Source organism: Lampetra planeri, chromosome 8 (assembly GCF_965212315.1).
Source record: "Lampetra planeri chromosome 8, kcLamPlan1.2.h2, whole genome shotgun sequence".
Taxonomy (NCBI): domain Eukaryota; kingdom Metazoa; phylum Chordata; class Hyperoartia; order Petromyzontiformes; family Petromyzontidae; genus Lampetra; species Lampetra planeri.
In genome coordinates this window covers 9,582,635-9,595,879 of record NC_136114.1, presented here as the reverse complement: position 1 = coordinate 9,595,879, position 13,245 = coordinate 9,582,635, and the positions used below count along the sequence as shown (strand labels likewise).

Sequence of the window (13,245 nt, the reverse complement as noted above, 5' to 3'; positions counted from 1 at the left end):
AGAGAGAGAGTAACACATAGGCACACAGAAAGAGAACGTCTCTGTGACACAAGCTCTAAATTAAGATCGTGAGTTTTCCATTTGAAATTAAAAGTGCACAGTTCCGGTGGCCTTCTAATGTCAGAGTGTTGCAGATAGTTGTAGAGGGACACGTAAACACATTTGCGATGCCATGCCCCGTCTGGCGTTTGTAATTGTAATTTACAGGGTGATCCAGATGTCTTGTGACGCCAAATTAATTGACTCCTAATTTGTATTGATCTATTTGCATATTCATTTATTTTTATAACCATTTTACTTTATTAAGTTTTAGACAAGGCCGTAATTATAATATATATATTATATATTGGGGGGGACACACCCCCCCCACATCCCCCCCAATATATCAAATATGCCCAAAATGTCCCCCCCAATATATTGCTATAAAAATATTTACAAAATAATAATTGCGATGCTATGTGAATAAAAATAACAATTCGCTAAACCTTGGCCACAATATCTGGACTTGTCTTCATATAACAATGCATAGATTTCTGTTCATATGATTGTGGTTATGGTTGTACTTTATGAATCCCTAATCTTTGCCATTACATGCAATGAAACAAGAAAAGGTAAAAAAGAAAAAACAGCAATGTAATACAATACACTATTAGACATTATTGTAAAAAACTAATTTAAAAAAGTCCATCCCATGTGTTAGTGAATTTTTTTTATATTTTAGGCAGGAAATTAGTTTTCAAATTTAGATATTTTTTTCTGGGGGGGGACCCCAGACCTCCTGGAAGATTTGATCCCCTCCCAATGTTTACTCCATGGCTACGGCCTTGGTATTAGATAATGAAATGGGTTGGAGGGGGGTATGGGTCACAATACATCTGGACCACCCTGTACCAGTCATGCATTGGGTATGGGCTCCCACCTGGGCAAAGGCACTGAGTTTGGAGGCGAAACCTCCCACTGGTTCCACGTGTGAGTCATCGCCCGACGTCACCGCCCTCCTATTTGGCTCCGCCCCTTTTCCCCATCACCCCCCCCCCATCACTCCCGCCTGTTATTGACGTCATTCTCACACCCTCCCCCCCACCGGATCGGCCCTCGCGCGCCCTCCTATTGGTTGGTGCGGGGGCTTTCACCCCTCCCTCTCCCCGCCCTCCCTCCCCCCCATCCCCCCGCCCTTCACTCCTCCCCCACCTCGCGCGCCAACCAATGGTAACGCGCAATAGTGGTCACGCGGTTGCAGGCCTCGCCCTGTGATTGGTGCGTTTCCTGGTGGGGGGGGGGCGGGGCCGTGTTTTTTTTCGTATTTCGAGAGGCGAGTTTGGCGCGAGGGCTGCGCGGGAAAAACCAAAAAAAACCGACGGCGAGAGAGGAGCGAGCGAGTGAGCGAGCGAGCGGTACAGAAACCACTCGTAGTACCACTTATTCGCTCGCTCTTTCGCTCTGTTTCCTCTCGTTCGTTCTCTTCACAACTCTTCACTCGTGGTGGTGGTGGTGGTGACGAGGAACGCGTGAAGAAGATCTTACACGGACATCGTAGAGCGCCCGGGCGGGGTGGGGTGCGCGGCCGCCGCCGCCTTCTTTAAAACCAGGTTCGTGAAGTTTTTTTTCTTCTTCTTCGATTTATCGAAAGTTTTTTGCCGCTAAGAACCCGGCCACACGAGTTCGCTACCCGCTGAACGATCCACAACAACAGTGGACGATTATCTTGAACTCTTTCTGGACTCAACCTTAAGTGAGTAGCCTGGCGCGGTGTGTAAACATCAGCCTTGGGGAGACAAAGACGGCCGGGCGTCGATGTTGGCCACTCATCGCCACATATGTGGTTACTTAAGTTCCTCTTATGTGGTAAACAAGTAGCCGCTATAATGTAGTTAACCAAAAGTTGGGCAGGTTGCGATTGCCTCGACTCGCTACTCTTTACCAGCTTCTAATACTTCATCTGAAGCTTCCGTGGACTGCAGTAATCAATACTCATTGGGTCTTTCGATAAAGTCACGTAGCTAGCACGTCGTGATCGATTAGTTGTCTACCTACGTGACTTTACCGAAAGACCCAAAGAGCTTCTACTAATACCCTTGACGACTTGGGTACATCGCTCGCCTACAAACACTCCGCGTTCGTAGCCACGGCGTTGTTATGATTGACACTATAACGTTATAATACTATAATACGTGGTGCTTTGTGTATTTACTTGTGTGTGTGAATCGCACACACTAGTTGTGTTAACGATGTATTTACATTACAATAACCGCGGGCTACATTAGCGTTCCAATGGGAGAGGAAGCAGCAGGAGGAGTGACACGTCCACTCCCCCTCTTCCCGCTCTTATTTCTCTTTATGCAAATTCGAGGGGGGGTTTCTCTCTTAAAACTTTAATAATCGACGACGTTTCGAAGTCGTCACCGAGTATTTTAACAGCGTTGCCTTCAACCCGTGTTTCGTAATTCACGACGATTAATTTTAAACGCGGGAACGGTGTTTTTAAAGGCGCTTTTTTCGAATTTGAATACAAATTTGGCGCTATCTCTTACCCCGAGTTCCTCTTAACGATTATAACATTACTCTCAACGCAGGCTGCACTATTGTTAATACTCAACAGCAATTAACACAAACGTCTATCGGCTGTGCGAGGTTTTATTTCCAATGAATGTATACTTTTGGCAAATTAACGCGGCTAACTTATTGCTAAGCATTAACCTGGGCCCATAGAGGAAGCGGATTCATCAAGGTGAGATAAATTCCGTACTGGAAGTTGTTTTTATAATTGTTTTAATATTTTGTTTACGTTTGTATTTATAAAGTGTGCGTGTTGTTGATAAGTGTGCAGGAATGAGCTCTGGGGAGAGTGAGAATACTGGGAGCCAGGTGACCCTACTATGGTCCAAAGAACAGAAGGTTGGTCCACCGTACTCCACAGTCTGTTCTGTACAATCCACACAGTACATTATGTACCTTGTACTTAACTACACAATACAGACCACTCCATGCAGTACGTTCTACATACTGTACAGTTTAGAGTAATCACCACTGACAATTATTTACTCTACAGAGGATTCCACTGTCTGCACTAACTATTTTGATGTTTGATTAATATATATTGGAATGGGGTAATGAATCTATAATGAATATATGTAAGTGATGAGAAAATACATCACAACAGACATTCAAGCTGGAAAGAAATAGATTGACTAACACATTCGGTTCTCAAAAGCACTGAATGTGGGGCCATTTTGTTGGTATGACCACATTTTCTCAATTACTTCAGTTAGTGGTCTATACAATAGCTACATTCAGTTCTTTTGAGCTGGTGGCCTGCACACATGCAATACAAACCTTTGCGTGTTACATCTAAATTAATCTCTGAATGTTTATTCATGGTTCGTACTTGTAAACATACAAACAGTGCAGGCTGTTGTTGCCAATTGTTGTGCACAAGTTTACGCCTACAATACGTCTAAGTGTGCTGAAAATGCGATATTCTTTCCAGGAAAACTGGCCAAGCGACGTGATAAGGAAAATCCCAAAGACTCCAAACAAGCATGAGTTGGCGCTGCAGATCGTCAACTGTCAAGGGGACAGAACGCCGACCAAGCCGCCATGCGGCGAAGATGAGCCTTGGGTCACGCCCAAGCGGAGGAGGAGTACTTCCCCGTGGTCCACCAAGGCTGGCACCGACCCCTTGACCCCCACAGCAAATTTAAAGATGCTCATCAGTGCGGCCAGTCCAGAAATCAGGAACCTGGAAAACCGAAAGAAGGTTCTCTTTCGGCGTCTTGATAACGAGTTGGATGACGAGAGCTCGCAGGTTTGCACCATGTTTATACTTACATTATTGTGGTTTGTTTGCAGCTATTCTAAATGACAATTATAGTGAGTATAGAATCATATTGATTAGATGTGGGTTGGTGCTTTTCTTAAAGAAAATAACCTATTTGTGGTCTGAGCTGACATTGTTAATGCAGCACACATCTTGCATACATTTTGTGGTGAAGGTTTTTCTCTCTCCGGTGTGGGTTTAAGGATACATTTTTTGGAGAGGAATTTGAGCGCTCAACTGGCAGCCGAAAAGAAAAAAGCCTGGGTCTGCTTTGCCTCAAGTTCCTGGCTCGCTATCCAAACTACCCAGAATCTACCTCTCGCTACACCATTTCCCTGGATGAAGTTGCTGCTGAGCTCAGTGAGTGGAACTTGTACAGCAGTGTTATTTCAGGGGGGGGCACTTTTGCCGATAAGGCATCGGCTTAACACGTCTTTCGCGACCAATATCATCCATAATAGTGTTCTTTTGGGTCGGATCGAGTAAATATGAGGCATAAGTGTGAGGGCTGCCATACCGCCTGCAAGGTGGTGTGTTTTTTCACGTTTGTGTATTTTTGGCGGCCGCACGTCAGGGGCCCACAGTCAAGGCCACCAGTGGGCCCGCGTGCCTTGAAATGAAGAACATTGCTGTACAGTCCTAGTTGGCATATTTAATTTGTTTAAAATATACACATTTTGTGATTGGTTCTATAAATATTGAAAAATTTGTTCGTTTTTTTCTAAATGTATATAAAAAATAAACTTTTTGTATTATAGCAATGATAACATTTCAATACCCTAATTTGTGTTTTAATTAATATTCTTTTCCTAAAAAAAAAATGTACGTGAATGTAGGTAACATGTTAATGTACATGCTGCTAATAAGCGTAATATTTAAGGAATGCCAGTAGAAGTTTTGTCGACGACTGTTATTAACTCTTATTTTATAAACCTCAATGTTTGACAGGTGTCGAGCGACGGCGGATATACGATATTGTGAATGTCCTGGAGAGCTTGGATCTAGTTAGTCGTGCTGCCAAAAACCGCTACTCGTGGAATGGGCGGCACAAACTGCCAAGCACACTCGCCTTGCTGCGCCAAGCTGCCCAGCAGCAGGGCTTCGCCGCCCTCGCCAATCGCTTCCAAGACCGATACGCGGAAACCTGTACGCTCGTTGACTCCAACGCGCACAGTCAGATGGAGCTAAAACGTCCACCCAAGGCTGAGTTCAGCTCGCTGCAGCAGGATAAGCGTCCCAAGCCGAGTACGGAGCATGTTTTGCTGTTTTTAGTCACATCCCATGTTACAACAAACTTACAGCATGTTTTTATGGATATGCCAACATTTAATTTCACATTGTACTGTGATTACATTTAAATGTTTAATTCACCAAGGTCATCCTTGCAAAAGAGGCATGTTCCATGTGTCTCAATGGGTTGATTTAATCTCCTGTTTGAATAAGGGATGCAATAATAACAACCATGTTTTAATATTTCTTAGTTGCATGTGGTTAAATATTTGGTGGGTTTTTTCGCAGCACTTTTTCTCTTTGATTATTCATTTCTTAAGGGGGTCAGCATTGGTGACTCTTAGAACACTTAACTTGACATTTTTAAAATCAATAAACAAGAACCCAATTGATTTGATTACTTTGGAAACTGCACTTTGTGATATTAGGTGGTGGTCGGAAGGACAAGTCTCTGAAAGAAATGAGCAAGAAGTTTGTGATGCTATTCCTGGTGGTGAGGAACAATGTGGTATCACTGGAAATGGCTGCCAAGGTCTTGCAGGGAGGAAGCCAGTTTGATGTTCGAGACAACTGCAAGCTTAAGAGTAAGTATATTTTAATGTATATTTTTATCTTGTAACAATGTAACTTCCACTAAGGAGGTAATGTGGGTTTGTAGTTACCAGGTTCCACATGAATGAACAACTTGATTTAGCCATGAATATCAAGTGCTCATTTTAGATAAACATTTTACAGACATACCACATCTAGTTCAAATTGTAATATACTTGTCAAGTGATGTTTCTCGTAATGAAGTGTGGTGGTAGCAGGTACTTAAATTGTGTTTTTGAATTTTTATGTTCAGCTAAAATCCGACGGCTATACGACATTGCGAACGTGCTGACGAGTCTGAGCCTCATCAAGAAGGTGCAGGTGATGGAGGATCGAGGGCGCAAGCCTGCCTTCCAGTGGGTTGGCCCTGAAAACCTGCCCGAGGTCAACGGTGAGTACCCATAACCCAGTTGGCACTGGCTCTTACTGATCCGTGTGAAAGATGACAGTGCAAGGAACTTCAGAACAATGGAGGATATTGTTTTAATTTATAACAGTCACTGTTTGTATGTTTGTATGCCATTAAACGGTCACTTGCATATTGTCGGAGGTGTTTAACTTTTAAAAAATTCTCAATTGCATATTTTGTGCTCTTTCATCAGAATTTGCTGTCGTCAATGCCGTGCCAGTACAACTTGTGACTGCGACTGTGCGTGAAGCAGCAGTAGCAGCAGGGGAGGTATTGAGTGTGAAGGTGTCCAGCCCCAAGATGGCCCGTCGTGTCCCACGTGATGGGTTTGTGCGCCACTCCTCTTTTCAAACCAGCAGTAGCGGCATCGAGGCTGAACACAGGAAGATCAGCTCGGCGCCATGCAGCCCCATCAAACGTCATTCCGGTGAGTGAGAGCTAACAGATAAGAGGCTAAGATGTGAATAATTCTATTTTTATAATAAGGAAGTCCTCAATGAGCCGTACAACTTTTTGTTTATGAGGGTTCTGCAATGGGGTGCTAATTTCAATGATGAACATTTGGCATATGGGAAAAACCTAGGATACCTGGAGAAAACCCTCACAGATGGATTCAATCCAATTGCCATCTGGCCACATCGCAGCCCAGACGGTTTGTGAATGTCACAAATTGTGTGATCCACTAACCCTTTCCTCCAAAGGATTCAATTACAAGTGTGCCACCACATGTAATCCTGCTGTGGTGATACGTAGACCCCATCAACAGGATTTTGGGCAGGTGTTGCAAAATGAAGATAATAGTTATGTTTGTTCACGCATGTATAAAAAGAATGGTTGAAACTTAACTTCGATCGGATGTCATCGTGGTTATAAAGTACTGTTGACATGGTTGTTGCTCCGTATAGTATTTAATGTGTTTGCTTAATGTGCTTGCAGATGCCTGCTGTCTTGGGCTAAACGATCTAAGCAGAATGGACCAGCTGGCAACTATTTGCAAGTTACACCTGGAAGCACAGTAAGTATAATGACAGTTTTATCAAGTGGTACGTTGAAAAAAATTAGTAAGGTATAGATTTACTGACTAGTTTTATTTTTTTTATTTAATAGATACCGACAACAAACAAAAACATTTTCCAGTTGCGTGAGCACTGGCTTATTAGCAGCGCTCAAACTTCGCCTTCAGATTCCTAAATTCCTTACCGCATTAAGCTGCGCTTTTTCCTATAAATGCACAAGCGTAAACGCTTGTCTGGCGGTGCTGACGCGTGCAGGCCCAGCGAGGGAGTGGCAAGCCAGAACTTGAGGCAGCACGCAAAGCCGCTGACAGAGGCCCAGGCACCGACAGGCAAAGTGCGGCACGCTGCATCTGTATCTCAAGCCCAGGTGTGTACACGCATCATTTCCATTTTTTTTGTTATGGACAAGGATACTTTGTTTTCTTTGTCTTCGCAATACAGTATATGTTCCTTCACATACGCATATTTTAGAGCTATTACTTTGTATCTTGTAGTTTGTGTACGACTTGTACGGACTGATACGTTTAAAGTGAAAATTGCAATTAAAATAAAATTTATTTTAATTGCAATGCTTATTTCACAGTTTCACAGGTAAATTATTCATTGTGTTATTTAAGAATAAAACTTATAAGAATTGGCCTTTTTCTTTTGCAGGTGGTGAGCAGTACAAACTCCGTAATTGGACGTGTGACCGAGAAAAATGGCTCCTCTCCTCCATGTGAATATCATGAGAAGTCGACATGTGGTTTGGAGGCAAAGGTCACTTCCCAACAAAAAGTCAAGCAGCCATCCCTTAATCCACAAGCACCAAGTACAGCAAAAATACCGGCTGCATGTGAAAACAACATGGTCTTCATAAATGTGAGGTTCCTTAACTCCCTACTACATTGATGGCACACCAAAGACTTGCCCATCCGTGGGGGTTCTGTTCTTTAAAATAGCCGCAGTCTGCAAATCCGCGATCCGCAAACTTAAAAGCATATGGGAAAACTGTTTGGTTCGCAGATCGTAATACGACACCCCCTCGTTTTACGTTACACTACGTTAACCCAAACATGAAAACGGAAAGTATTTTTGTATGTTAAATATTAATATTTTCTACAGCGTTAAATATAACTTGTACTGTAAATGTATAGAATGACAAAACAAACGCATACAGTAAATATGCAATTTAAACAAACTATAAATAATTGTATCTACTATGATGGTGGTGGCGTGTGCATTCTGCGACAGCAATTAGAGTACAATACTGTACTTCTTTACGATGCATACAGGAATCCCGTGGTCAACTGCAAATGGTCAAGTCACAGGGGTGAGAGTGGAAAACTATACCTCAATACAATTACGTGAATAGTCAAATCCGCGATGGGAAAAAACCCGGGATGGGCGATGTTTAAGTGTAACGTTTTCACACTTGTTTTTACATCTTAAAAAATGATTTGTGATAATGTCATAATAATATGAATTTTTTTATATCCAAGATAGTCCGGAATAAGTCTTGATACTTTTTTAGGAGATGTTTGACCTGAGATTTGGCTTTTGGAAGGACACGAGTTCCCTGAGAATCTACACAAGAGGCTAATACTGAAATCTCCAAAAAGACGAGTTAAATCCACTTAGTATACTGCCATCTTCTGGCTAACTCCCAGTTAGGTGGGGTTGGAAGTTTAGCAAAGTTGTAAAATGCAACCCTCGCTTCCAAAGTGCTGAATTAGGTATGTGCCACCATGTCCGATGTGTGTTTGCTTAAAACAAGTTTGGTTTGTATTGTAGATGAAATGGCTCACGAATCACTGCATATCCAGTTGAATAATTTAGTTTGGAATCATACATTATTTACAGCACATGGAAAAGGAAAAACGTGCTTGGTAAATACTGTTCATGTAAAATATTTGCATAATATTTTTGTGGCTCAGATTGTCAAAATGCGAGCAAATACTCGTGTTAAAAATGTTGTTCTATTGTGTGTCCAGGGATTCCAGCCTGTGGGATACATGAACTCCATACCCTTCACCTCGGTGACCAGCCCTCAGGAATCTGGCCAGGGCAAAGCTAATGGACTTAAGGCCATACCCAACCAGTACTATTACATTTCTCCACCTGCAGGTACTTGACCATGATGTGGAATTTCTTACAACTCTTGCTGCAGACCAAAAATGTATTAATCATTGTTGGCTTTTCACCTGCTGATAAATCTGTATCCTAAGATCTCAATTTTGCAAGGTACAAAGCACATGCTTTGTACATGCATCCTTGCTTACGTATTAGTACAGTAGTCACCCTATACTATATCTGTTTAACGTGTCCATAACTTTATTTGTAATTATACTATTAATCAGTCTAAACATTCTGCCCAAGTTAACTTGCGCTGCAGGGAATTTATGATATAACATTGATTTATGTTTTTTTTATTTCTCACGTGACCTGTTTTTGTTGCCATTTGTATTTGCTTCATTTCTGTACTTGATTTAATTTGTTTAGATTTTGTCATTTTGGTGACCTCCAGGTCACTTAAAAATTTTGAATTTCCTGTGTGTCGTTCTCACGTGGTTAGAATATAAACTTGAACCCTCAAAACATTGTGATTAATTGAACATTATAATGGGGTTCTTTTATACATTTTCAGGCTACGTAATCTGCCAATGTTTATAAATAATTAACTTACATTTTAATGTGTGTCATTTCATTGTTTAATAATTGCACAGGTTCTCATCCTATGCTGGCGTTCTGCTTGCCAACACTCACTGGGATACGAATGCAGCAAGGCGTACAGCTGTCCCCGTCTGCATGTTCTCCCTTGGCACTCATCAAGGCGCCGTTGTCACCTCAGTCAAATTATGAGGAGATGCCCAAGCCGCTGTCACCAGCGCTGCAGGCACACCAAGGCCAGCCCTTTACCGTTATCATGCACTCGGTAAGCCTGCTTAGACAATTCTCAAATCCTTAATTTCTTATTTGATGGTTCCTCGTGTATATTTGAAGGTTTTAATTAAGAAATGCAAATAAGAAACAGCAGTAGGTTCACTGCTCTGTGAAACCAGTGACCCGAGTTCAGTTCCCGACCATGACTTATAACAGTGTCAAGTGATTGGATGATCGAGTTCTAGGCCCCCAACTCCACCTTCACAATCCCCAAACTGACCAATGTGAAATATGGTGAAACAACCCCAATAACTGACACTGCTTGGAGAGTGGCTTCATCTAGCAGGCTGTATATTTTGCTCCAACTACAATCCAATCTGTTCAAATACATATGAATTGTCGAATGGATTAAATATGTATCATATTTTGATTATTCAGCAGTGTCTCTAAGCCCATGGTCTTGTCAGGGTCACCTTCACTTTCTTGGGTTTTTGATTCCTCTGAAAACTTTTTGTTTTGTTTTCGTACAGCCCCAGGCCGGCACGCCAAAGAGCACCCACATCCCGAATATGTTGGTGGATCACCTGTTCCGGACCCCTGGGGAGCTGCGTCTGGGCCTCGCACCTGCGGTCCCAGTGCGAGCGGGACCGGGTGGCTCCCTGTCTTCCCGTGGGGAGCCCTCGCTCATCCCTCAGCGACGTCTTAACCTCGATGACAGTTGATGGACGATAGCGAGTCTCAAGGCAGCTTTTTACATTGGTGCTAAGGTTATATACGTGTACGAAAGACGAATGGCGTATAATACGAGAATCCTTAATTGTATGCCATTTATTGTTGGAGATAAAATTGGTGTGGGGTAGTGTTGCGATTTTTGGTGGTAACTTTGATTGTGTCATGAACTAATATAAATATATACAATACGAAATAGTTATGCTTTGAGTATATTACATTTCGTGGGTAATGGACAACTTGTGCATATGTGGGACAAGAGGTATTCTTTTTGATTAAACATTGCAATTTTTGGCAGATTTTGCATTATTCATTACAATTGAACCGCAGACTAAGGACCACTATGCATATTTAAACCAAACTAAGAATGACAGCTGCAGAAATGTTTACTCACGGCACTAATCAAGCTTTGATGTAATGTATGTAAAAAGGTCAGCATTAATGTGTTTGCTAATCAAAATAACTGTTAACCTTAGAATCTTCAACAATGCAAAAACAACACTTCCAAAAATTGTAAACTGAGTTTAGCTTGAACCGTTGAATCTTCTTATTGTTGCATATGAGTTTGCTTGTGTTGTGGTTGCTTGTTGGAGCCTTGGGATTTGGTGTCTGCTTATAAACGTTGGCTCTGCTGTAGTAATTTTTTATATTCCCTTTGGACCATTTGAAAAATCGAATTACGATGTTTATATTGTACAAAGCAATTGTAAGAATTTAACTTGGTGTAAAAAAAAATTCTTGCAGCATACACTTGCATGTTTATTAATTGTATACCAATTTTTTTATCTTTATTCACATCGATTACATATTTAACCTTGTGAAGCTTGTTTTTAAAAAAAATACAGGATACTGTACTTGATCTATGCAATGCACTAAATTGTATGCTGTACATTAGAACTCATTTAGATAGACTTGTACAGAGCCATATACTGTAATTACTTGAAAAGCAAATGCCAAACATCTTGGCTGTGATGAATCAACTTTAATGCCCTGTTTTTAGTGGGAATGAATAAATGGTGATAATAGGTTACTTTTAAGTAATGTCAGTTTTATTAAGTTATTAAAACGAAATTTTAGTTAAAGTATCATTACTTTAAAAACAAATGTATTGCTTTAGAATATTAACAGGATTTCCTGTTAATATTATAAAGCAATACATTTTTCCTGTTAACAGGTTTATATGTTGCTTATGTACAGTTCAAATTGTAATTTTAATGTGAAATAATGAGTTATAATATACTTGGATAGGCCTAATGCAGTGGTGCTTTTGGATATGTAAGGATTGAAAATCCAGTACTGTATATCAAACATTAGTGTTCATCATGTGTATAACATTCAAAGCTACCCCTGCACCCCAGTGGAATTATATTTTAATAAATGTGAAGAACGTAATGGCGGTTTGGTTTCTTTTGGGTGAAAAGCTGAAACTGCAGAGCTACTGCTGGTGGAGGATGGGATTGGCTTTTAATGTGTGTCTTTTCACAGTTAAATTATTTTTATTTACAGTTGCACATTATACATTTTCAGACTTTCACTAGTTCAGGTATGCTACAGTTTTGATTTGAAGCTTTCGTGACTGCAGGAATCCATACTCTTTGGTTCTTTCGGTAAAGTCACGTAGGTATAAAATTAATTACGATGTTTCGGGCGCAACACAAGCGTCCGTCATCAGGTGGGAAAGCATGATCTGCTGCCGAGGCAGACTTTTAAAAGGTTTGAAATGGATGTAGCCCAAGGGTTATAAAGAAGTGCCCGAGGTTAGTGATGTTAATGTGAGATTAGCATGTAAAAGTAAGCTAGGAGCGGCCTCGATAATGGCATGGAAGTGGCTATGTTAATGTGAGAGATTAGCATAATGTTCATGTGTGTGCATCTCCGACCACCACCTAACCAGTGAGTTGGAGCACGTACACCAAGCCCTCAGAATGAACGGATACTCGGACCGTACAATCCGCAAAGCTGTACCCAGCCATGCGGAGACAACCTTCTGAGGATCCAACCAAAACCATCACTTTACCGTACATAGGGGTTACCAAAAATATTTCTCAAATCTTAAACAAACACAAGATCCAGGTTCGTTTCAACACTACATAAAATCCGTGATTTGATCCCATCTGTAAAGGATGTGATTCCTGACATGCAATCCCCTAGTGTCTACAAACTGAGTTGTGGTTGCGGCAGCAGTTACATTGGTGAAACGACATGTCTCGGACCGCGTTCGTGAACACAAGGCAGATCTGAAACACGGTAGGACCAATATATCGGCCGTTGCCGATCATTGTTTTCACGCTGTGGGCTCACGAAATAGATTTTTCCAAAACGAAGGTACTCTGCAAACTTACCGGCTACCTTCATAGATTTGTTCATGAAGCCATCCAAATATTGAGACAACTTCAACCGAGAGGATGGGTACAAACTGAGCAATCATTGTAAGGACGTTATTAACCAGGTAAAGTCTTAACTGACTGATGTTTCCATCCTAGCTGCCTATGTCAGCTGTTATTTCCGACTCTGTCTCTCTATGCCTCTCTTAGATCTCTCATACTTACATGTCCTTTGCATTGCATTCTCATGCCTTTGGATTGCACTCC

At 41.5% G+C, this 13,245-nt stretch overlaps 1 protein-coding gene across 3 annotated transcripts; it reads left to right on the top strand.

Moving 5' to 3' along the window:
• Positions 1-1,292: 1,292 nt before the first annotated feature.
• On the top strand, positions 1,293-12,046 carry LOC144720303 (transcription factor E2F8-like). 3 transcript variants are annotated; one of them, XM_078596950.1, is made up of 14 exons: positions 1,293-1,589; positions 2,828-2,895; positions 3,488-3,805; positions 4,021-4,177; positions 4,766-5,062; positions 5,476-5,631; positions 5,892-6,029; positions 6,241-6,474; positions 6,984-7,062; positions 7,319-7,430; positions 7,718-7,924; positions 9,037-9,169; positions 9,769-9,977; positions 10,456-12,046. In XM_078596950.1, exons 2-14 carry the CDS (start codon positions 2,830-2,832, stop codon positions 10,645-10,647), a joined length of 2,298 nt encoding a protein of 765 aa, XP_078453076.1. In that variant the 5' UTR covers positions 1,293-1,589; positions 2,828-2,829; the 3' UTR covers positions 10,648-12,046. The 3 variants fall into 3 exon arrangements, with proteins under 3 accessions (XP_078453076.1, XP_078453074.1, XP_078453075.1); XM_078596948.1 differs by having other exon boundaries at positions 1,333-1,589; positions 2,821-2,895; XM_078596949.1 differs by having other exon boundaries at positions 1,502-1,589; positions 2,802-2,895.
• The last annotated feature ends 1,199 nt before the right edge of the window (positions 12,047-13,245 follow it).

Coding starts and splice junctions, on each gene's coding strand:
- LOC144720303 (XM_078596950.1), top strand. CDS start 2,830: ATGAGCTCTGGGGAGAGTGAGAATACTGGGAGCCAGGTGACCCTACTA. Junction 5,063..5,475: donor GGATAAGCGTCCCAAGCCGA/GTACGGAGCATG, acceptor TTGTGATATTAG/GTGGTGGTCGGAAGGACAAG. Junction 9,170..9,768: donor TTACATTTCTCCACCTGCAG/GTACTTGACCAT, acceptor ATAATTGCACAG/GTTCTCATCCTATGCTGGCG.